The 22051-nt window shown below is 44.9% G+C and overlaps 1 protein-coding gene across 1 annotated transcript; it reads left to right on the forward strand.

Annotated features, from left to right (window-relative positions):
* Positions 1-567: 567 nt before the first annotated feature.
* On the forward strand, positions 568-21435 carry VASH1 (vasohibin 1). Its single transcript, XM_089522259.1, has 8 exons — positions 568-616; positions 1645-1996; positions 8805-8893; positions 9767-9823; positions 11518-11592; positions 15782-16163; positions 17893-18005; positions 18899-21435. The coding sequence occupies exons 2-8, from the start codon at positions 1715-1717 to the stop codon at positions 18969-18971; spliced, it is 1071 nt and encodes a 356-aa protein (XP_089378385.1). The 5' UTR covers positions 568-616; positions 1645-1714; the 3' UTR covers positions 18972-21435.
* The last annotated feature ends 616 nt before the right edge of the window (positions 21436-22051 follow it).

Below are 22051 nucleotides of genomic sequence, written 5' to 3' on the forward strand. Positions count from 1 at the left end.
GGCTTCCTCGCCTCCTCCTGGCGCTGCAAGGCAAGAAGCCCCTGTCTCCCTTGGGGCGCCTTGGCAGAGCCTCAGCTCCAGGCAGGGCCCCCCTAGGTCCTCCTTTCCCAGCACTGTCCTCCATTTTGAGGATGGGTGTCTCTCTCTGGGAGGGTTTCCACCACCACCACCACCACCGTCCTCCATTTTCTCTGACCATCCTACATTTTGCAGTGCCTTGCCCTCCTCTGCAGTGAGGAGGACCTCAGGGCTCCAGAGAGCAGCAGCAGCAGCAGCTTCCCGCCTTTCCTGCCAGCTGGGCTCGGGAACTCCCTCCCTGAGCAAACCTGCCTTGCAGCAGAGGAGGGCCAGGGCTGCAGGGAGCCCCAGAGGAGGAGGAGCAAGAGGGAAAGGGCGCCTCTCCCCACCCCCCAGACTCTCTGCTGCTCCTTGCTTCTTCAGCCCCTTTTGTCTGGCTCCCTGCTCTGCTGCTGAGCCACCTGAAAGAAGAGCTGCTTCAAGCTTGGCTCTTCCCTCCCTCCTTCCTTCCTTGCTTTCGCCCTCCTGCCCTTGGGATGCTCTCCTGGACCTGCTGCTGCTGCTGCTGCTGCTTGAACCCTTGGCCATGCCTTGCTAGGTGAGTGCGGTTTTTCCTCCCCTTTTCGGGCTCAGTGAGGTGGTGGTTGTTACTATTAATAGCAGGGGGTTAGACTGGATGGCCCTTGTGGTCTCTTCCAACTTGATGGTTCTATTACTACTACTACTATCATCATCAGGGGGTTGGACTGGATGGATGGCCCTTATAGTCTCTTCCAGCCTCATGGTTCTGTGATTCTTTTACTACTACTACTATCATCATCATCATCATTACCATCATTAATAGCAGGGGGTTGGACTGGATGGATGGCCCTTTGGGTCTCTGCCAACTCTATGATTCTATGACTATTATTATTTTTATCCCCGTCATCATCCTTTTTGATTTATATAGCTCCATCCAGATACATGGCGCTTTACAGTGACAACATACAAACATTTTATTTTATTGTTGAAAACGCGATTTAATGATATACTGTTACTGAAAACATTCAATACTATGAAAGACGAAAATTCAATATTAAAATATGATGTGAGGGGGGAAACCTATACACAGACAAAGTGTCAAATAAAACACAATTGGCAACACCAGTCCTCGACAGAAGACGTTAGTTACAGATATACTATAGAGTGTGTAGATCTCCATCCTCAAGGATGCTCTCTGTCTGCATCCTTGAGGGAGACCTGCCTAGTCTCAATTTCTTAACCCTTTCCAGTGTCCTCTCTTAGGTTCCTGGGTGGTGGTAGTGTTGTTACTGTTGTTGTGTGCTTTCAAGTCGTTTCTCACTTATGGCGACCCTATCATGGGGTTTTCTTGGCAAGTGCTTTCACAGGGGGCTTGCCATTGCCTTCCCCCGAGGCTGAGAGCCTGTGACTTGCCCAAGGTCACCCAGTGGGTTTCATAGCTGGGCCAGGAATCGAACCCTATTCCTCAGTTTAAAATATCAACCTCTCTGTCTCCGGGGTCTTGTGTGCATAAACCACACCCTAATTGTCTGTCTTGCCTTGTCTTAAAGGGCCTCAGCCCTCTTAACTGCCATGTCTTCAGCTGCCTTGTTGTTCTGTCTCTAGCAACCTGAAGAAGCTGGCCAGCAGCAGAGGAGTTGTTCTGCTATAAAGCAGCAACCAGGGGTGAAATTGGATGGATGCAGGGATGCCAGGTGGCAAAGTGGATGCCGGCAGCAGCAATGCTGCCACCCCAAGAAGATCGGAAGCCAGAGATGGGGTGGCACAAAGGGAGGAGGAGCAAGAAGAAGAGGGGGATGAAGATCTTAGAGATGGTGGTGTCCCCTTTTTTGTGAACCGAGGAGGGCTTCCCATCAATCAGGCCACCTGGGAAAGGATGTGGAAACATGTGGCCAAGATCCACCCTGAAGGAGAAAAAGTGGCTCTGAGGATTCGGGGAGCCACTGACCTACCCAAGGTGAGAGGGGTTTTGGTTAGAAGGAATGTCACTCCCTGCTGCATTTCAAGAACTCTCCCCTTGTCTTTCTAGCTTGAGAGGAATGGATGGGCTCTAAGAGTCAAAGTAGACACACCAAAAGACACAAACCAAGGGCTTCTCTACAACAGTGAGTTGGAAAAGAGGAAATAGAGATGGGGGATGTGTGGCCCTTCAGATGTTGATAGACTACAGTTCCTATCATCCATCTTTATTAGCTGTTGCTGGCTGGGGTTAGTGGAAGGTCATGTACAATTGCATCAGGAGATCCACATATTTGCCAACCCTGTGGTAGATTTAACTGGAAATAGTTATTTTACATAAGAAGAGGGGCTCTCTTAGTAGGCTGTGGCAAAAATGATTATGAGAATGTTCAGGGTTAAATTGTGTACATTGTGATATGAGTATTCCTAGGTTCAACATACATAAAGTAAAATAAATGTTTAGGAGGGTAAGGAAACTGAGTTGCAGAAGACTTGTACTTGCTAGCTTGTATCAAACCTTTTAGTGAAGTACAGCTAGAGGAGCAAGACTCTCAGTTTAAGGAGGTTGTTCAGAAGAAACTGAAATCTGAGTTGTATACCCATGCTTGGGAAGGGTTTCATTTTGTCTGTTGTTAGATACCACTGATTTGTTCTATATAAAAATACCAAAGAACTAATTACAGTGGGTGGTGCTGGCAGACTCTTCCACAAAGAAGTAATTCTTCACATCCATATTGCTTTGTAGTCAACATAGTATATCTGTACCATTTCCGATATAAATTGTGCAAAACATGGAGGCAGCCTTGTTGAAGACATTTGCAAAACAAAACAACAACAAAAACACAATGGAATAAACCAAATGGTTCATGTAGTGCAAGAAGATCTTGCTTGTGTCTGGTGAGCAGCAATGCCAGATGGCTTAGCTGAGTGGGCAATGGGAGGGAATTCTCTGGGGATGGGAAGACAGATGGGAAATCAGCTACTAAATAGAAAAAAAAAAACATGGCAAAGCAGAGTGGACTCCATTCCATATAGCCTAAGATGCCTGTGAACAGTTGTCTTGTACAAGGCAAACTGTTAGCTGTCTGGCTGTGCTAGCCTTTATATATGTAGCCTTCACCAAGCAGACATGTTGTCCTCAAACCTTTCAGTTTGCAGCCTCTGTGATCCTGACAATTTTAACCATAACATTGTTAATCCCTGAAAAAGAAAGCTTATAAAGGTGTGGCTGCAATGGTCAGAGCCACTGTATATGAATTGCTTATGGCAGCTGGTAGGTTGCCCGTATTGCGTCAACTGCTCTTAAGTATACCTTTTACTTAGAAGCCCCAGTTTTGTGATCTGGCATTCTTATCTTTTCACTGGGTTGGGCACAAACATTCTTGAGTTCTATTACAAATTGGCCTATTATGCTGGGAACAGGTTCCAGCTTCTTCACTGATACTGTTGGATGACCCCGTGATGCAGCTTGGCATTTGGCACTTGGTCACTGGAGATAGGCATGGGACAGGCACTTGTCTGCTGTGACTAAGTTCACTGGAGTTCCTAGGCCTGCTAGTCATAAATATTAGTACACTTTCTGCCAGCCTTTGCATCCAATAAAAGGCTTGTTAGTGAATCTCACTATGATGGAATATAGCCAGATTATCCCACTTTACCAGCTAGGGAAAAGTTCTTCTGCATCTTCCCTTGCACTTCCCTTTTCTTTTCCATGTTCTTGGAGAGATGGATAGCTTCCCAGAATGGGTCTAAAGGATAAATTTGTTCTGACACAAGTGAGCAGAATGGATGGAGTGAAAAGAAGCACATTTTAGAGTTAGTACTGCAACCTAAAACCATGCAGGAGGGCATGAAGACACCTCTTGTGTTTTGCATTTTTTGTTCTTGTGCATTATTGCCAAACTTTGTTTTCCCCCAATGCTTTTGGATTTAGTGCTTTGCTATCTGAATGCTGAGAACATGCTAGACCTGCCAAAACTCTACGGTTCTAAAGCTGGGATGTAATCTCTGTTCTCTAGATGTTTCATGTCTGGGTGAGATCCAGTTCCAAGCTCTATGAGTCAAATATGGGTGTCTGGCAAGTCAACTAGTTGAGTGTCAAGAGTTCATGTATAGATTTATAACTGAGGTTATGTCTGCATTGTAAAAGCTGTGTGGAAGTGGTTGAAAGTGATGTTCTCTGTTCTGCCTCTGAGAATGTCTGAATAACAGAGCCATACTTGCAAATCTTCTGTTGTGTGATTTCTCAAAGAACTATCTCTGTCAGGGCTTCCCTAAAGCAAGTTTGGGCAAGTTACTTTTTGGACTACATCTCCCAGGAGCCCTCAACCAGGCCAAAACAGTAAGCTTTCCAAGTAGTGCTCTAAGAATCACACCCTTCTGTTATGTATGCTCTGTGCTGATAACCTGTAATGAACACTCATTGCCAGTTCGCACTTAACCCAAAGTCCTCTTCAGCATTTAAAAAAATTGAAAGACTTTGGGGAGTGAGTGTTATCAGCTTGAGGACTGCAGAAGTCCAGAGGGTCTCTTTTTGATCATGCTGGGATTGCTACATAGTCAAAGCAGTCTAATTGTCCAAACTCCCTTTAGAAAGGAATAATAGAGCCAGGAACAATCACAGAGAAAATACACACACACGTGTGTGTGTGTTTCCTTTTAGCAGTTGCTCAGATCAATTAAATCTTGGGCTTTGATATATTTTGAGTAGAAAAAAATGACAGTAGGGCAATATCCCAACAAAACAATTAATATAGCTTTTCAGTTACTTCAGAGATAAGAGGAACAGAACCCTGTCCCCTCTTTTCTCTAAGGGAATTACTGAAGACCTGAATATGCAGGAAACCTTAGCTCAGTCTGGGCTCCAGGCCCAGGTTTGTGTATACCAAATTGTTCATCAGTCTAATTGCTTAAGTGAGGGCCTAGTTACAGTAAGAGAATGCTCCACACTTTAAGTGGTTTACATTACATTACATTGTCTGGGACTATTGCATTTGCCCCAGTAGTACAACACATGAGGAAGAAAAACAGCAAGAACCCCTACTTTTTCCAGAAGACAAAAGAACAAGTGAGAGAAGGGTTATTTATCTAATTCCAGAATCCCCCAGCTACTTTCTGGTAGCTGCAGTAGAAGAGTGACTTTTCCAAGGTCTGATATATAACTGCAGCAGAGATAGGGCCAGTAGTCCACACACACAAACCCAGTTGGCTAGAAACATTTGGACATCATGTTTTTCTTTAAATGTCAGTTGCTTCTGCTTCTATTGTGATGTGTCATTTAGTTCCTTACCTCGAGCAATCTGTTATTGATATTTCAAACCAAACTTTCTGGAATTTCCCAGGTTCTTCTCTTCTGTACAGTTCCATTACTGTTCTCCTGAGAGCATTCAAAACACATTAAGTGCCTGCATCTCCATTTGTTTTGGAAGTATGTTCCAGCTCTTTTGTTTTCTGCATACATCCTTACTGGACTAATGAATAGCTGTTAAAAGTTGCATAGATCTGCTATCATATTCCTTTTCTTGTCTTTACCTAAGAGCTAGTCCCTGTGCTTGTGTATAATCAGACCCAAAGTGATTTAGCAGGTGTTGGCTGCAGACACAACATAAGTTCTTGAATAGTTCAACATTCAACAGTGCTAGGAATGGATGAATGAATCTATTAGGGTCATTTTGAATTTTGATACCACAGAGGACAGGATCAAAATTTGAAATGATCTTAATAGATTAGAAAGCTAGGCCAAAACTAACAAAATGAATTTCAGCAGAGAGAAATGTTAGGTACTAGACTTAGGCAGGAAAAAAATGAAATGCACAGTTATAGGATGGGGGACACCTGGCTTGAAACAGTATATGTGAACGCGATCTAGGAGTCCTAGTAGACCACAAATTGAACTTGAGTCAACAGTGTGATGTGTCAGCTAAAAAGTCCAATTCAATCCTAGGCTGCATCAATAGAAGTATAGTGTCTAGATCAGGGGTAGGCAACCTTTTTGAGCCGGGGGCCGGGTTTTGAGCCAGGGACCGAAGCCGGGGGGTGGAGCTTCCACTCTCCAGGGGCGGGGCCGCGTGCCAGGGGTGGAGCTTCCACCCTCCAGGGGCGAGGCTGCATGCCAGGGACGGAGCTTCCACCCTCCGGGGGCCAGGCCTCCTCCTCTTTGCCGGCCCCTGATAGGGCCCCAGGCCCCGTCAGAGGCCGGCAAAAAAGCCAGCGGGGGCCGCCAGTGCTGGAGGCCTCCCCCTCTTTGCCGGCCCCTGACGGGGCCCCAGGCCCCGTCAGAGGCCAGCAAAAAAGCCGGAGGGGGCCGCCAGTGCTGGAGGCCTCCTCTGGCAAAAAAGCCGGCAGGGGCCACCAGCGCTGGAGGCCTCCTCCTCTTTGCCAGCCCTTTTGCCATCGCTGGGGCCCTCCAGAAGGGCTCCGGCGGCAGCAGCGGGCCTCTTGGAGGGCCCCAGCGATGATAACAGGCTTCCCAGAGGCCTGCTGCGGCCGCCAGAGCCCTCTTGGAGGGCCCCAGCGAAGGCAACGGGCCTCCCAGAGGCCCGCTGCCACTGTCGGAGCCCTGTTCGAGGGCTCCGGCAGCCACAGCGGGCCTCCCAGAGGCTGCCGCCAATGGCGGCGAAGTCTCGCGCGACCTTTCTTGTGGTTGCGCAAGACTTTGCCTCTAGGCCGCCGCCATTTTGTTTTTCAAAATGGCGGTGAAGTCTCGCGTGACCTCGGGGAAGGTCATGAGAGACTTCGCTGCCATTTTGAAAAACAAAATGGCGGCGCCCGGGAGTGGCAAAAAGCCGGAATCGGTGGCAGCGGCAGCAGGGGCAGGCAGGGGCCGGCCAGAGGTTGCTGACCCCTGGTCTAGATCGAAGGAAGTGATAGTACTCTATTCTGCTTTGGTCAGGCCTCACCTGGAAAACTGTGTCCATTTCTGGGCACACAATTCAAAAAAGATGTTGACTAGCTGGGGTGTGTCCAGAGGGTGACTAAAATGGTGAAGGGTTTGGAAGCCATGTCCTATGAGGAGTGACCTAGGAAGCAATGTACTCTACATGGGGCAACCCTTATACCAAACTCGGAAGCTGCAAATGGTGCAGAACATGGCAGCGCGGCTGGTCACTGGTGTCCCCAGGACCAGCCATATAACACCTGTGCTTAAAGATCTCCATTGGCTGCCCATCCGCTTCCGAGCTCAATATAAGGCGTTGGTTATTACCTATAAAGCCCTAAATGGCTTGGGCCCAGGTTTCCTGAAGGACCGCCTCTCCCCGTACATTCCGCCTCGCACCCTCAGAACATCTGGGCAGCAACTCCTGAAGGTGCCTGGGGCCAGGTTGGCTGTTACTGCCAGAAGATCCTTTTCCACAGCTGCCCCAGCCCTTTGGAATATGCTGCCCATGGAGCTCCGCTCATCTACCACCCTGGCCCAATTCAGGAAGGGTCTTAAAACCTTCCTATTTAATCAGGCATTCCCCGACTAAATATCCTATGGGCCTCCCTCCTCTCTCGTGGCCGTGAGGTTGGGCTAAGGGGCTTTTTATTGTTTTTAAGGATTGTTGTTATGTTTATGGTTTTGGCTGTTTTTAACTTTGTATGATGTTTGCACTTTGCTGCCTTTGTAAGCCGCCCTGATCGTTTGGAAGGGCGGGGTATAAATAAAAATTTTATTTATTTATTTATTATTATTAAGCTGGGTATGTTTAGCTGGAAAAGAGAAGGTTAAGAGGTGAGATGATACCCTGTTTAAATATTTGAAGGGATGTCATACTGAACATAGAACAAATTTGTCTTCTATAGCTCCAGAAAATAGGACCTGAGCAATGGGTTCAAGCTACAGGAAGAAACATTCTATTTCTACATTAGGAACAACTTCCTAACTGTAAGAGCTGTTTGACAGAGGAGTTCACTCCCTCAGAGTGTGGTGGAGTTTCCTTTTATTAAACAGCGGCTGGGTGGCCAGCTGTCAGAAATGCTTTGATACTGTGTTCCACCATGGAAGGGGATTGGGATGGATGGCCCTTGAAATCTCTTCCATCTCTATGATTCTATTATGAAAATGCTCTAATGCCTTCTACAGAAGTTGGTAGTAATAAGTAGGACTTGTGCACTGTTGGCTAGCAAACAGGTTATTTACTTACAAGGAACTCCAGTGCTTTTCACACATCTACTTGTTGCAAAGGGTAGATAAATCTATTAATTTCCCCTTCCAGCCATATTTAGTAGTTGTTTTTTGTAAGGTTATTTCTTTCTCACTGAAAAAAAATTTGCAGACTTTGGGGAAATTGTTTTTTTTAAAAAAAAATCTGGAAATTTTTAACCATCTTTCTTTCTTTCTTTCTTTCTTTCTTTCTTTCTTTCTTTCTTTTTGACACTTACTGTCACCATGGACAAGCCACTTCTTAAAAATCCAAAATGTGCTTCAGCTGTACTTGATTTCACAATAACCTTGTGAAGTAGCTTACTCTTTCTACTTTCACAACATGTCCTGTCTATCAGTGCTCTTCTCTTCTCTTCTCTTCTCTTCTCTTCTCTTCTCTTCTCTTCTCTTCTCAAGAGTTTCTGAAATTATCAGACTTCCTACTGAACTATCTAAAAATGGAAGAGTAAATTGACTCTTTTCTTTCTTTCTGTCACTCCTTCTCTCTGCAGATGACTAGCCTTAGATGACCAGCAATAAAAATGAGCTGTTTCATATAATTATGTGGGGTGATGATCTCTTGTGCCTTCGGTGCTGAGCCTGGGTGTGGTCGCTTGTGTGTAAGCTGATGTCTTTTTGGTGATCTCATATCTTTCCTGCTTGCTCTCCCTCCCATATACAGATTCCTATACCGAGTGTGCCTACGCTCCAGCCGTCCACTCTTATTCCTGAGCGCCTGGAAGCCATACAGCGCTACATCAGGGAACTTCAGTATCCTTTCAATATTTTGCCATATTGACTAGGAATGAAAAAAGAAACAAGGCAGCTTCCCTTACTTGAGAAAATTTCTGACTGCTTGATACTCTAGCCCAACTGACAAATAAAACTCCCTCTCTGAGGAAACTGCTGTTTCTTGCTGCCTGTGGTTTTGCTGCCCTACTAGTTTCCTTTCATTTGTTCTCTTGGCATCCTGACATCTTCTATGTAAGCAAGTAAAAGTACATTGCAAGCTGCCCTGTCTCTGTTACCAGGAATACAGTTTTCAAAAAACATTTTGCTTGTTAACACATCATGATTCATTTAGGAAGTTCAGGGACAGTAGGAAAGGTCCTGGCTAACTTTGCTTAGGATAACTGGCTTAGCATTTAGTTGTTCAGTGCACTTGGCTTTCTTAGATGCCAGCTGTTGGTGCCTATAACTGCAGTTAGCACTAACAGAGGCAGGGAGGGAGGATTTTTCTAACAATCACAGCTGCAGAGGAAACAGTGAAATCCAGAGTTTGGGAAAATAATTTTTAAGGACTACAGCTCTAATGGAAAGTACATTTTCCCTTGCAGTGCAGTCCTGATGCAAATGAGGGTTGCAATTGCTATTAAACTGAACATACACACTCAAATCTTGACTTGTTTTTTGATGACACATTCAGAGCCTCCTCTAATGTGGTCCTAAGAGCACCATTTCACTTTCAATGTCTTTTTATGCTGCCGGTTCTTTGTTTTGTCTTGTCAGTGTAGCGACTGATTTCTTTGATATCATAGACCTGAGCTAAAAGGCACCAACCTCGGGGGTGGAGGGAGTGAAATCTCCTGCTTACAGGCAACCATGCTTTCCCAAACTGTGTGGGTCTTAACTCCTTAATCCCAGATACAATCATACTGGGACACAGTTCTTTGAAATTAAGAAAAGCAGGCCTTTGACTGGGTGAGTTCCGTTGCTCTAGACCTCTTTTTCTCACTAACTCTCCTCTTTTTCTTTTCTTGTCTATTTTTTTAATGTTACTTTCTCAACAGGCTCTTCCCCTTCTGAATTTGGCCACAGGTTTAGGCTGCACCCTAGTCTGGCCAATGTCTGACTTCCCTGAGGAAGCTCAACACAAAGGCTAAACTCCAGTGTGGAGCTCCGATGCAGCTGCTCAGAGCTATGACTTCTTGCTCAATTAAAAGAATGTGATTTTCTTCCAAGTGTTCAGGAAATTACACAGCACCAGCAACACTATACCTAACAGCTGGTGAAATATCAGCTTAGGGATCTGAACCCATATTGTCTGACATCTCTGCAAACTTGGTTGTTATTGATGTCTTTCTAATATAGTAAATATAGATGGAGGCAGAGCTTAGGTAAACGCCTTATTTGGGCTACAGTCTCTGAATTCCCTAGCTACTATAGATATATCATTGAATACTAAAGAGAATTATCCAATTATCAACTCATTTAAAATATGATGCTGGAGAAGAGTTCTACAGCTATTGTGTACTGCTAAAAAGGCAAATAAATGGGTCTTAGAGTAAATCAACCCTGAACTCTTCCTAGAAGCCAAGATGACTAAACTGAGACTGTCATACTTTGAACATATCATGAGAAGACATGATTCACTAGAAAAGATAATAATGCTTGCTAAGGTAGAAGGCAGTAGGAAAAGAGGAAGATTGTATTCCAGATGGACAGACTCAGTCAAGGAAGCCACAGCACTTTAATCTGCAGTACCTGAGCAGGGCTGTTGATAATAGGATGACTTGGAGGTCTCTCATTCACGGAGTTGCCATAAGTAAAAGTTGATTTGACATCAGTTAACAATTACCACACTGGCTGGAGGATTCTGGGAGTTATAGTCCAAAATAAGTAATGTTCCCAAGGTGTGGATGGAGGTACACGTTTCCTGATTGCACATGTCATCTATGAAGCAGGCTTGTTGCAGGACCACATTATGCTTGGTGTTCTGACATAAGGTGTCATGAAACAGATTGGAGGAGCATCATTATTCTGTCTGTAATAAAAAATTACAATGAGCCCTCTACATTTGCTGGGATTAGGGATGCAGGACCTCCACAAAAGTGGAAAAAACACAAATAAAACACTTTTTTTAACCTGGGAAAACACCTCTCTAGGAATCTCTAGGTCCTCCAGAGTGCAACTCTATGGTCAACATCCAATAGAGGCTGAAAAAATTTGCTGGAGGTTCTCTCTAGGAATCTGTATGTCCTCCAGTGCAACTTCTGGTGAAGGTTGGTCATAGAGTTATGCTGGAGGATCTAGAGATTCCTAGAGAGACATATAAATCAAATCCGTGAATAATCAAATCCGCAAAAAGTCAAAGCTACAAATGTGGAGAGCCAGCTATATTCCAAATATATTTTGAGGTTGTTGTCCATCTTGGAAGATGGATTGCTTCTGACTCATTCAAAGGAAATTCGGTGTCAGCAGTGAATGAGGGAGAAGGATGTGATGAATAACTGTTTTTTAACTGTTGACTTCCTCTTTCTTTGTGTAACCAGGCATTTTTTCCCTCCCACATTTCATCTCCCCCAGCCCATTCATTCTCTGTTGTTTTGTCACAAGTTTTTTTTAAATGGTGTTTGGTGTTTTGCCTTAATTCTCTCTCTTCTGTCACCCTATAGGCTGATGGATCTGGCCAAAGAAATGACAAAAGAGGCCCTGCCAATCAAATGTCTAGAGGCTGTGATCCTTGGAATGTATCCTTCCACCCACCCACCCACCCCAGAAGACTGTGTGCATTCTGGTTGAAACAAAATAGTGTCAACATTACAACTCTAGTACTGTAGCATTTATTCTGTAAAAGCCAGAGTGGCTTAGTGGTTTGAGCATTGGACTATGTCTCTTGAAAGCAGGATTTAAATCCCCGCTCAGCCACAGAAATCCACTGGGTGACCTTGGGCAGGTCACACACTCTCAGCTTCAGGGGATGGCAATAGCATCACCCCTCTGAAGAAATTTCCAAAGAATGCCCCATGATAAGCTTGCTTTAGGATTGCCATAAATTGGAAATGACTTGAAGACACACAGCAACAAATAACAATTTATTCTGTGCTGTTACACTGTAAGCAAAATGCATTTGGGTAGACATTATTTTGCTTCTCTCTCTCTCTCCCCCTTTGTCCAATCATAAGACATGAGATAAAGTGGTAGCATCTTTTTATGCATGATGTTTTCACTTTGTCCTCTTCTAATAGTCTAGAAACACCCTTTCATACTACACAATTGTAGTGCCATGATTCCAGTTCACTTGCTTTGGCTATATCCTATGGAATTCTGGGGTTTGTAGTTTGGTGAGGCACTAGAGCTGTCTGAAAATTCTAAGCACCCCTCCCTAAACTGCCAATCCCAGGATCCCCTAGGATGGAATCATGGCACTTAAATTAGAATCATTATAATTGTGTTGTGTGCAAGGGCCCCAGATTATTGTGGGTTGGGGTAGCAGGACATTTGTTTTATGTGGAGTTGCAGTGCTGAATTTCTTGTAGTTTTAGTTTTTCCTATTAGTGATTGAAAAGTAAATTCCAGTTATTAAATCTGGAAAGAATTGATATATATATATATATATATATATATGTTATATTGCGCCATTTCCTCATAAACTAGTTTTCAAGTCTTTGAAAACGAGTTCTATCCTAGAGCTTGAAATATTGATAATTAGCCCATTTGTGTACTGATTTACATGAAATGCTTCATGTAAACTGGCACATATCGCAAAGAAGTTCCACATGGCATGCTATGATTTGTCAGTATTTACAATCCACTTTACAGTTGATGTCACAGTCAGACCATCTATTAAGAAAAATATGATAAATGCCTCAAATAGCAGATTACTATGACCAGCATGTTACAGACCCCTTTCCCTGGAAGATCTCTACTACAAATGTGTGAGTGGGCCTTAGACACAGACCTTATGGGTAGGGTGGCTTGGGAGATGGCCTGTGCTGCTATATTGTCATCAGAGACCTCATTTGTGAGAGCTGGGTTTGAAGAAGGACCCTTCAAATTTGGTTATATGGGCCTGGCTGTCTGGTGTGGTGGTTTGAGCATTGAACTGTACCTCTAGATACCAGGGTTCAAATCCCTGCTCAGCCATGGAAACCCATTGGGGGGCAGTGCAGACAGGCAATAAAAGTTGGCCCGGGGGTGGAGTTGGGATATGGCATTCACACTATGTATGCCCCAACTGCCCCCAGGCCAGCATGATGCCGCACCCCCGCTGCATAGTGGACGCCGTTGCAGCACTCCTAAGGAGCACTGAAAAGCTGCACTTTTTTGCGGCTCCTTTTTGTGCCATGGAAAGGCCAGATCAGGGCTGCATCATGCAATTGCCACAGCCCAGATCCAGCAAAGAGAGAGGCAGTTGCAGGCCACCGCTTAGGGCAGGGGTCGGCAACCTCCAGCCCGCGGGCCGGATGCGGCCCGCGGAGGCCTGGCGGCCGGCCCCTGCCTCCCGTTGCCACCGCCACCGCCGCCGTGGCGGCCGCCCGTCACAACGTTTCGCCGCTCTGGGCGCCGCCATTTTGGGCGGCAAAATGGCGGTGAAGTCTCGCGCGACCTCACGGCTATTTTAGGTGAAAAAATGGCGGCGCCCAGAGCGGCCTCTGGGGCTATGAGCGCCGCCATTTTTTCACCCAAAATGGCAGCGAAATCTCGTGCGACCATGGGGGAGGTCGCGCAAGACTTCGCCGCCATTTTGCCGCCCAAAATGGCGGTGCCCAGAGCGGCGAAAAGCCGCGATGGGCAGCCGCGGCGGCAGCGGCGGCGGGCCTTTGAGAGGCCCGCTACCGTCTCTGGGGCCCTCCAGCAGGGCTCCGAAGGCGGCAGTGGGCCTCTGGGAGGCCCGCTGCCGTCCCTGGGGCCCTCCAGGAGGGCTCCGAGGGCGGCAGGGGGCCTCTGGGGGGCCCTTTGCCGTCCCTGGGGCCCTCCAGGAGGGCTCCAAGGGCGGCAGGGGGTCTCTGGGGGACCCTTCGCAGTTCCTGGGGCCCTCCAGGAGGGCTCCGAGGGCGGCAGGGGGCCTCTGGGGGGCCCTTTGCCATCCCTGGGGCCCTCCAGGAGGGCTCTGAGGGACGGCAGGGGGCCTCTGGGAGGCCCGGTGCTGTCGCTGGGGCCCTCCAGGGGGCCCTCCAGCGCTGGTGGCCACCACCAGCTTTTTTGCCGGTCTCTGACGGGGCCTGGGGCCCCGTCAGGGGCCAGCAAAGGTGGGGAGGCCTGGCCCCCGGAGGGTGGAAGCTCCGCCCCCGGCACGCAGCCCCGCCCCGGAGGGTGGAAGCTCCACCCCGGCACACGGCCCCGCCCCGGAGGGTGGAAGCTCCACCCCCCGCACATGGCCCCGCCCCGGAGGGTTGAAGCTCCACCCCTGGCTTCGGCCCCCCAGTCGCCTGAGGGACACCAACCCGGCCCCCGGCTCAAAAAGGTTGCCTACCCCTGCCTTAGGGGGTCACCTCTGGGTGACCTTGGGCAGATCATACACTCTCAGCCTCACAAGAGAGCAATGACAAACCCTCTTTGAACAACCTTGCCAAGAAAATCCCATGACAGGGTCACCATAAGTCAGACATGACTTGAAGGCACACAACAACAGATCTCTGTGAAAGGTACTGCTATGTGGCATGCCCGTCACCACACAACCTGTCCACCATTTTACCATTCCATCCCAAACTCATTTGATTTTGGAACCTAAGCATGGTTAGGCCTGGTCAGTAATTAGATGGGTGAGGCATCTTCAAGTAGTTCTAGGAAAGACAACTGCTGCCATTAAGAGTTGACAGTACTAAGCTAGATGGACTCATGGTCTGATTCTGTATAAGGCAACATCTTATGTTCATATGATTTAATGTAGGGTCACTAAGATTAAGCTTAAATGAACAGCCATAATTGCATATCTGAGTCCATGTCTGAATGGTTTGGTTTGGTTTCTACCAGACCATAGACCATTTTTGGATAATTATAGCTTATCAAGTTGAGATACAAATTAGTCTTTTCTCCATGCATCCGGTTTTCTTCTCCAGCTGGATAAACTGGAAACTAACCATGAAATCTTCAGTTAACTATTATTGCTTTGTTTTTGTCCAAACAAGGGAACGATGGTTAACCATTTCAAAACAAGCCAGGCTATGAAAATATGGTGGGAAGTTTGTTTAATATCCTATGTTCTGAAGCTGTTAACCACAGTTGCTTGATATTGATGAAATGCAAAAACTATGTCAGCTGAAGATTTCTGAATTGTTTGATACTTTGTATGATGGAATTGCATGTGTGGGCAAAAGCCTTATTCCTACTTTAGATTCTTGAGAAAATATGTTGTCATATTCTCCCACTATGTGTAGAAAAAGAAAATGTATCTTAAAGATGCCAAATTTAACACAAGTGAACAGCATTTGGTACTTAAAAAATATTTAGATGGCTGTGTGCTATACATTAATAATCAAAGTGAGTGTGTGTGTCCATCTGTCCATCATCAAGGATGGAAAGTGGCAAAGTAGGAAAAGACCATGAAGGCACGGCTATAGAGAGCTGTTTATGCAAGGAAGTATATTACATAGATGGAGCCAGAGAAAAAGCTGACTGGCAGATTCCAACAAGCTATACCCCTAAGACTGGTGTAGAGAACCCAATGGCCTTGTAGCAAATGAGAATTTGATGCTCAAGATCACTGCCAAATACACGATTAAATGTAGCTACTTAGACAGGAAAGTCCCTGTCTAAGTTTTTGTTTGCTGACTTGCAGCTTCAGGTGAAGTAAATGTCATGCAGTATCTAGATCTACCTAGACCTAAAATCTGAATCTAAATAACCAGGCTAAGATATTCTGGGAGATATAGAGAAGCGTTTATTAAGTTCATCTTTGCTTCATTACAAATTTCCTAAATACTTTGCCATTAACAGTTACCTCACCAACAACATGCCAACACTGGAGCGTTTTCCCATCAGCTTCAAAACCTACTTCTCAGGGAACTACTTCCGCCATATTGTGCTGGGGGTGAACTTTGGGGGGCGCTATGGGGCACTGGGCATTAGTCGGCGTGAGGATCTCATGTACAAGGCACCAACCTTCCGCACCCTGAGTGAACTTATCTTTGACTATGAGGAGGCATATCGGCACTGCTGGCACACCCTGAAAAAGGTGAAACTTGGCCAGTATGTGTCTCATGATCCACACAGTGTAGAGCAGATTGAGTGGAAGCACTCCATCTTGGATGTGGAGAAGCTGGGCCATGAGGAATTTCGCAAGGAGCTGGAGAGGCATTCCCGTGACTTGAGACTAAAGGTGAGATAGCTGGAGGAGCCGAGAGATCTTGTGTGCTTACAGCAGGGGTAGACAAGGTCTAGTAATCTGCAGGCCAGATTCACATCTCTGAGACCCACTTGGGGGGGGGGGGGTGAAACCAGAAATGGCTAAAAGTCCATCTCTATAAAAGATGCACAAAGGATTTTTTACTCATTGAAAAGATGAACCAGCACTCCTGCATGCTTTCAAAATTCCATTCCAGAGTGGCATTTCATACACATGACTTTTACCATGGAAGAAGCCCAGAAGCTGCAAAAATCATTTTGGGAGGACTGTGTGTGATCTCCAGGCTGCATGATCTCCCTCAAGCTTCTTAAGCCTCAAACCACAGATAAGGAGCATGGGGTCACCCAGGTGTTTTTAGACTGCAGTCCCCATTAGTAATGGCTAATGTAGCAAAGAAAGAGGGAACATGAAAGTGCAGTCCAGCACTATCTGGAAATAGTTGTTGTTTTTGGTGGGTTTTTCGGGATATCTGGAAAGTTACATGCCCCCTGACCCTTCCTTAAAGCCAAATGCTCCCAATTGTCTGGCCCAATCCATTTATTTCCATGTGCGAAGTCAAAGGCTTTCATGGCCGGCATCCATAGTTTTTTGTGGGTTTTTCGGGCTATGTGGCCATGTTCTAGAAGAGTTCACTTCCTGACATTTTGCCAGCATTTGTGGCTGGCATTTTCAGATGTGCAATTGTGAAATTTATTTTCTGTCCTCCATTACGAAGTCCTAAAAGAGACTGCTGTGTCAGGAGGAATCAGTCAGGAATCCTCCATTGGTCCACATCTTAGATTTGGGTTTTTGCATGTATATATTGTATTTTACCAGAGTAGAAGCACTAGAAGCATCTTGCTTCTATAGATCTATCTCACTGGGATCTATGCATATGTAAGTATGGGAAGCAGAATCATGGAGTTACCAGGAACTTCCAACATCATCTTAGTTCCACCCAACTGCTAGTGTGGGAAGAAATTTGAACAGTGTGTGATGCAAATAAGTAAATACACTGTGATAGAAAACATCCAGCATTCATCAGAGCTAATAATAATAATAGGATTTATTTATATGCCGCCCAATCACTGGTAATCCGGGCGGTTTACAACAGAGGATAACAGACAGTTCCCTGCCCTCAGGCTTACAATCTAAAAAGACATGACACAAAAGGAGAAGGGAATGGGGGAGAAGGGGATCAGGTCCAGCATTCTTCTCTCCCTCTGAGGCCTGGACCAAGGCAGATGGACTGAAGGGAGGGCTCTTTTTCTTAATCGAGGCCGGGCCCGATGGTGTTTGGCCTGTCCTTTCACTCCCTCCCAGGCCAGAAGATGACAGTTGGAAGGAGGGAGGGGAGCAAAATGATCAGGAATGTGAACCAAGATATTGCTTGATGAAATCACATTTCACCTTCTCTCATCTGCTCCTTAACTATGCTTGCTCAGTAGCCTTAGATGTGCTTAACCTTAATCCCCTAACCCTGTAATATGGAAATAATTCTGGTGTACATTACAGGTTTCTTGTAAAGACAGATATGTAATGTATTTGTGTAATGTTGTGAACATTCTAAAATAGCTGTACAGATGCTAGGTACTAGTGCTTGTGACATCCTTCCTACTTACTGCATTCTAATACTCATATCTTCCTCCTTTCTTACTGCATTTTTCCCCAGCAGCAAATGACTTGCACGGTTCACTGTCATTTTCCTTCTCCTTCCTTCTAGATCAGCAAAGGAACAGGGCCACCATCACCCACCAAGGATAGGAAAAAGGATGTATCATCCCCACAGCGAAGCCAATCCAGTCCACATCGTCGGAACAGTCGGACAGAGAGGCGGTGAGCACACAAAGCCATTTGTTCTGCACAGATGAACAGTTTTTATGTGGGATTTTTGCCCCCCACATACGTTAATTTAAGCATTTATATACAGTGCATAGTTTGGTCTTTGCAGCATATGTTACATGCTTATGCTTGCATCTTTTGAGTACACAACTCTTTCTTGCTTCTTCCCTAAAACCAAGCTAGAGTAAACCTATTGAATCATTGGAATTTATATAGATGTTGAGTTTCGAAATGTCCATTGATTCAGTGGGTTATTCTGGTTAAAATTAAAAATAGGATTTAAGCTTAAATGTTGCATATGGATTATGGCTCCCCCCACCCACCAGTCATGGAAGTCAGCAAAGCCTTCCTTCTGCTGTGTGAGAGAATAACTTCAGCATGTCCATCTTAATAGTGGGTTGTGAGGAAACTCAGATGTTGGGAAATTTTGGCTCTGCTTCCAGCCTTTCCTAAGGCCTGACACAAAGTGAGAAACAGGTATTGGGAGTCAGGAAAGGGACTGATGTTGGCCTAACAGGCAATTATGATTGTAACTCCAGTCTAGACTTAGGGGTGGACCTCTCTCTGGGTTCTATCGAGAACTTTTCTTTGAAGAGCACTTACGATGGTTAGTTGGCCTCAGATCCACACCAGCATTATAAGAAGATTAAAAAGGGTCATTCTGGATCAGACTAAAGATCTATGTAGATCAGCATTCTGTTCCCCAGAGACCAACCAGAAGCCTAGGAGAGGCCTATAAGGGCAACCTAAGTTTGATATCACTGTGTATGATATTGAAAGAAAGGAGGAAATGCCTCCCCATACTGAGGACCTCCTCTTAAGAGACGGGTCTTCAATAAGGATGCTCCCTCTCACCTATGTTTTCTATTTTTTTCCCATTTTATTAGACCATCTGGAGAGAAGAAACCTACAGAGCCCAAAGCCATGCCAGATCTGAATGGTTACCAAATCAGAGTGTAAAGAGTCTCCTGCCAATTGTGGATCACTCCCTGGGCAGCCTTTGAACCAGTTCTGGTGGCAGGATGTTCAGTGCAGAAAGTGGGAGCACAGTGGGCACGAAGTCTTGGATGTGTGTGTGTGTGTTTTCTTCTCCAGTTTCTTCCTGCATTGTTGTCTCTGGAGCTTTAGTCTGCAGCATACAGGGCATTCACTTGTTTGACATAATGGTGGGATTTTTTTTTAATGGAGTGGCTAAACAAAACTCTTAAAGTAGCAGACCTGCCAGTCTTAAATTAGGGGTTATGTGCTAAAACAGTACTGATAGAAAGCTACTATCCAGCAGCCTACTGGTCCATGGCAGAGCTGGAATGCTTTTAACTTTTTCTAGCCCCTTACTGGAACTTTGTCTCCTTTTTCTGAAAGAATGAAGTTAGTATGGAGGTCCCAGAAACAGGCAAAGTGCAGCTGGGAACAAAACAAATGCTAATCCCTGTGGAAGAATGTCTGAATTTTTACTATCTAACAATTTTAGTATTTTATACCAAGATTGGGTGGAGGACAACTGTATCTTCACATATGCCCTCAGAATCACTGACTTAATGGGTGTGCTTCTCTTTCAAATGGTGGTGTGCCTTGTATGATGAAAACCTGCTCCATCAGCAAACAAACCAACTTAATCTCCAGGAAATGAATCTTTGAAGGAGGCAACTCAGGTGATGCTTGAGAAGTCAACAGAAAAATAGTGATAGCTTAATTGTCTAGTAATGGCAGTTGCCCATCGCAATGCATGCAGGAGGATTGGTTGGAGACCAGATTTCTGTATCATTACTTTTTGGTGCTGTTCTGGCAATGAGTGTGTTGATAAAGTGTTCTAGCCTTTAAGTGGCAGGGAATTGGGGGGAGAAAAAGCAGATCCCTCTGATTAGATTCCATGAGTATTTCTGCCTCTTGATGGGGAAAAAAAGATGTCTTACTATTTCTAGCAGCAGAAACCTTGCTCTGTCCCCTTATCAAGGTGTGTATTTGTTCTTACTATATGAAGATCACATATTGAGGATTTTTAGGGCTTTTAACAGTATCTGGATATTGATGTATGAAGGGGACTGGGGGTCACATTACATTCAGGGTTGGATCTATTACTCTTTGTGCTCCCCTTGTCTATTTCTTCTTTTTCCTATCTTCCTGACTTGTGTAACACTAACATGTGCAAGGTTTTCTTCATCTAGTCTGGACCAAAGTCTTGAGTTGCCTTTCTTTTTGTCCTTTATATTTCAATAGTGAATGACTTTATACCTTCTGACTTAAAACAACAACTCAACATTTTGATAATTAAACATGGTAGCTGGTTTTAATCGAAGCCTGCTCAAGCCTGGATACTTCACAGTCCTATCTCAAGCCTCAATTCACATCCCTTTATTATCAAACTGGTTGTACAGAAGTAGCTGTAAGTGAAATTACATAAATTGGGGGCTTCTTTACAGAAGATAGTGAGGATAGGACCCTACACTGTTTCAAGCAACTCTTGCTGTTTTGCAATAGTTGAAGGAGACAGAGTGTTCAACAGAGGTTAATCTAGTTTAATAAAGAACAAAACTAAAAGGTGGGATGGGTTAGTCTGACCAGTCTTAAAAGAAGCCTGTTTTTTGACAAGGAAGGTGGTAAACAGTCAACCTGAGTAAGTTCTATAAGAAATGGCAGACTTCCCCCATCCCAGTTGCTTATCTCACTGTCTCAATGCTAAAAGAATTGAGGATCTATCAAGGGCTCATGTATTATGTACAGAAGATATTCTAGACTAGAGAAACTAAAATGCTTTCTAGTGTCTTCTTTCCCTGTTCTGTTCAGCATGGCAAGCTCAGGCTGCAGCATTTCAATAATCACAGGAAATGTGATTGCTTTCTTTCACTTTTCTATTCTTCCCCAACCTCCACAATCAGCCATTCTTTTTCACGTTCTTTAAATTTGACTCTTTTCATACCAGGATAACGCTGGTCTTCCTCAGCTAGTGAGCAGCCATGGAGTAAACACTTCCAGAAATTATGTGCTGTGGTGTCTCTCTGGTTGTGAAAGCTGGGAGTATTGTTGGTGATCAGTATTGCATTTTTGTGTATATTGGGGGAGTGGGTATGAAACAATGTGATGTGAGTTTCCAGTCCTGTCTTGCTGAAAAGGTGAGATTTACAATATGCTAACATCAAATGGAGGGAGGGTGGGGGAAGGCTACAACTGAAAAATGTATGCTACAGAAAGTGTATGGATACTTATGAGCCAGATGCAAATGTGTCATGTATGTCCACAAACTATTAGCATTGTTTAGGGCACTGTTCAACATGCTTGTGGCTAGTTCTTTTTTGTTTCTCCACAACTAAGAAAAAACACTTTTAACTATGACGGGATCATATTTATATTTAAAGATGGCTATTCTTTTTGTAGTTTACAGTGAACCTGATTTTTAGATAATAAATAGTGAAAATTCTACTGCAAATCGAGCCCGTACTGATCCATCAGCAATCACTTCTGTGAAGTGTCTTAAGAGAGTAAAAGACCCTGCTCTTATTCAGTTGCCATTGTTTCTGTTTTCCTAGCTTAACTACTGGCTAAATCTATCTACACAGGAAAATGGGTGACGGGGAAGGAGTAGGACAGAAGCTGGTAAATATTTATTACCAGGCCATGATCTGTTAGCAGCTGAAAGAAACCTTATGTTTCAGTCTTCCTTTTGATCTTGAAAAATTGAGCCAAGTTCCAGGATTACATGTAAAGATGGTATCAAATTCTTGCCATTCATCATTTAACTGAGCCCTTGAAATGAACCAGTAACTCCCATTATAATTTCTCTCTAAGAAATACCATTGTGAAGCAGCCTACCCTTTTTTTGTTTTTGCTGGTGGTGAACCACAGTTAATGTGAAAGTAAACATAAAACCCAATTGGAACATGCGTTCCTTTGCCAAGCATGTAGCAGTCTCTGCCTTTCTGTCTTGGGGTTCAGCTATAAGCACAGAGAACTTGGCATACTGGGAAAGATTCAGAAGAAAATTGTATCTGGCAGTTCTGATGAGGACTCACATATATTTACTGTAATGAAAAGGTGTGTGGGAG

The sequence above is a fragment of the Sceloporus occidentalis genome, unplaced genomic scaffold (genome assembly GCF_023333645.1).
Source record: "Sceloporus occidentalis isolate IW3139 unplaced genomic scaffold, rSceOcc1.0.p SCAF_4, whole genome shotgun sequence".
In the NCBI taxonomy this organism is placed as follows: domain Eukaryota; kingdom Metazoa; phylum Chordata; class Lepidosauria; order Squamata; family Phrynosomatidae; genus Sceloporus; species Sceloporus occidentalis.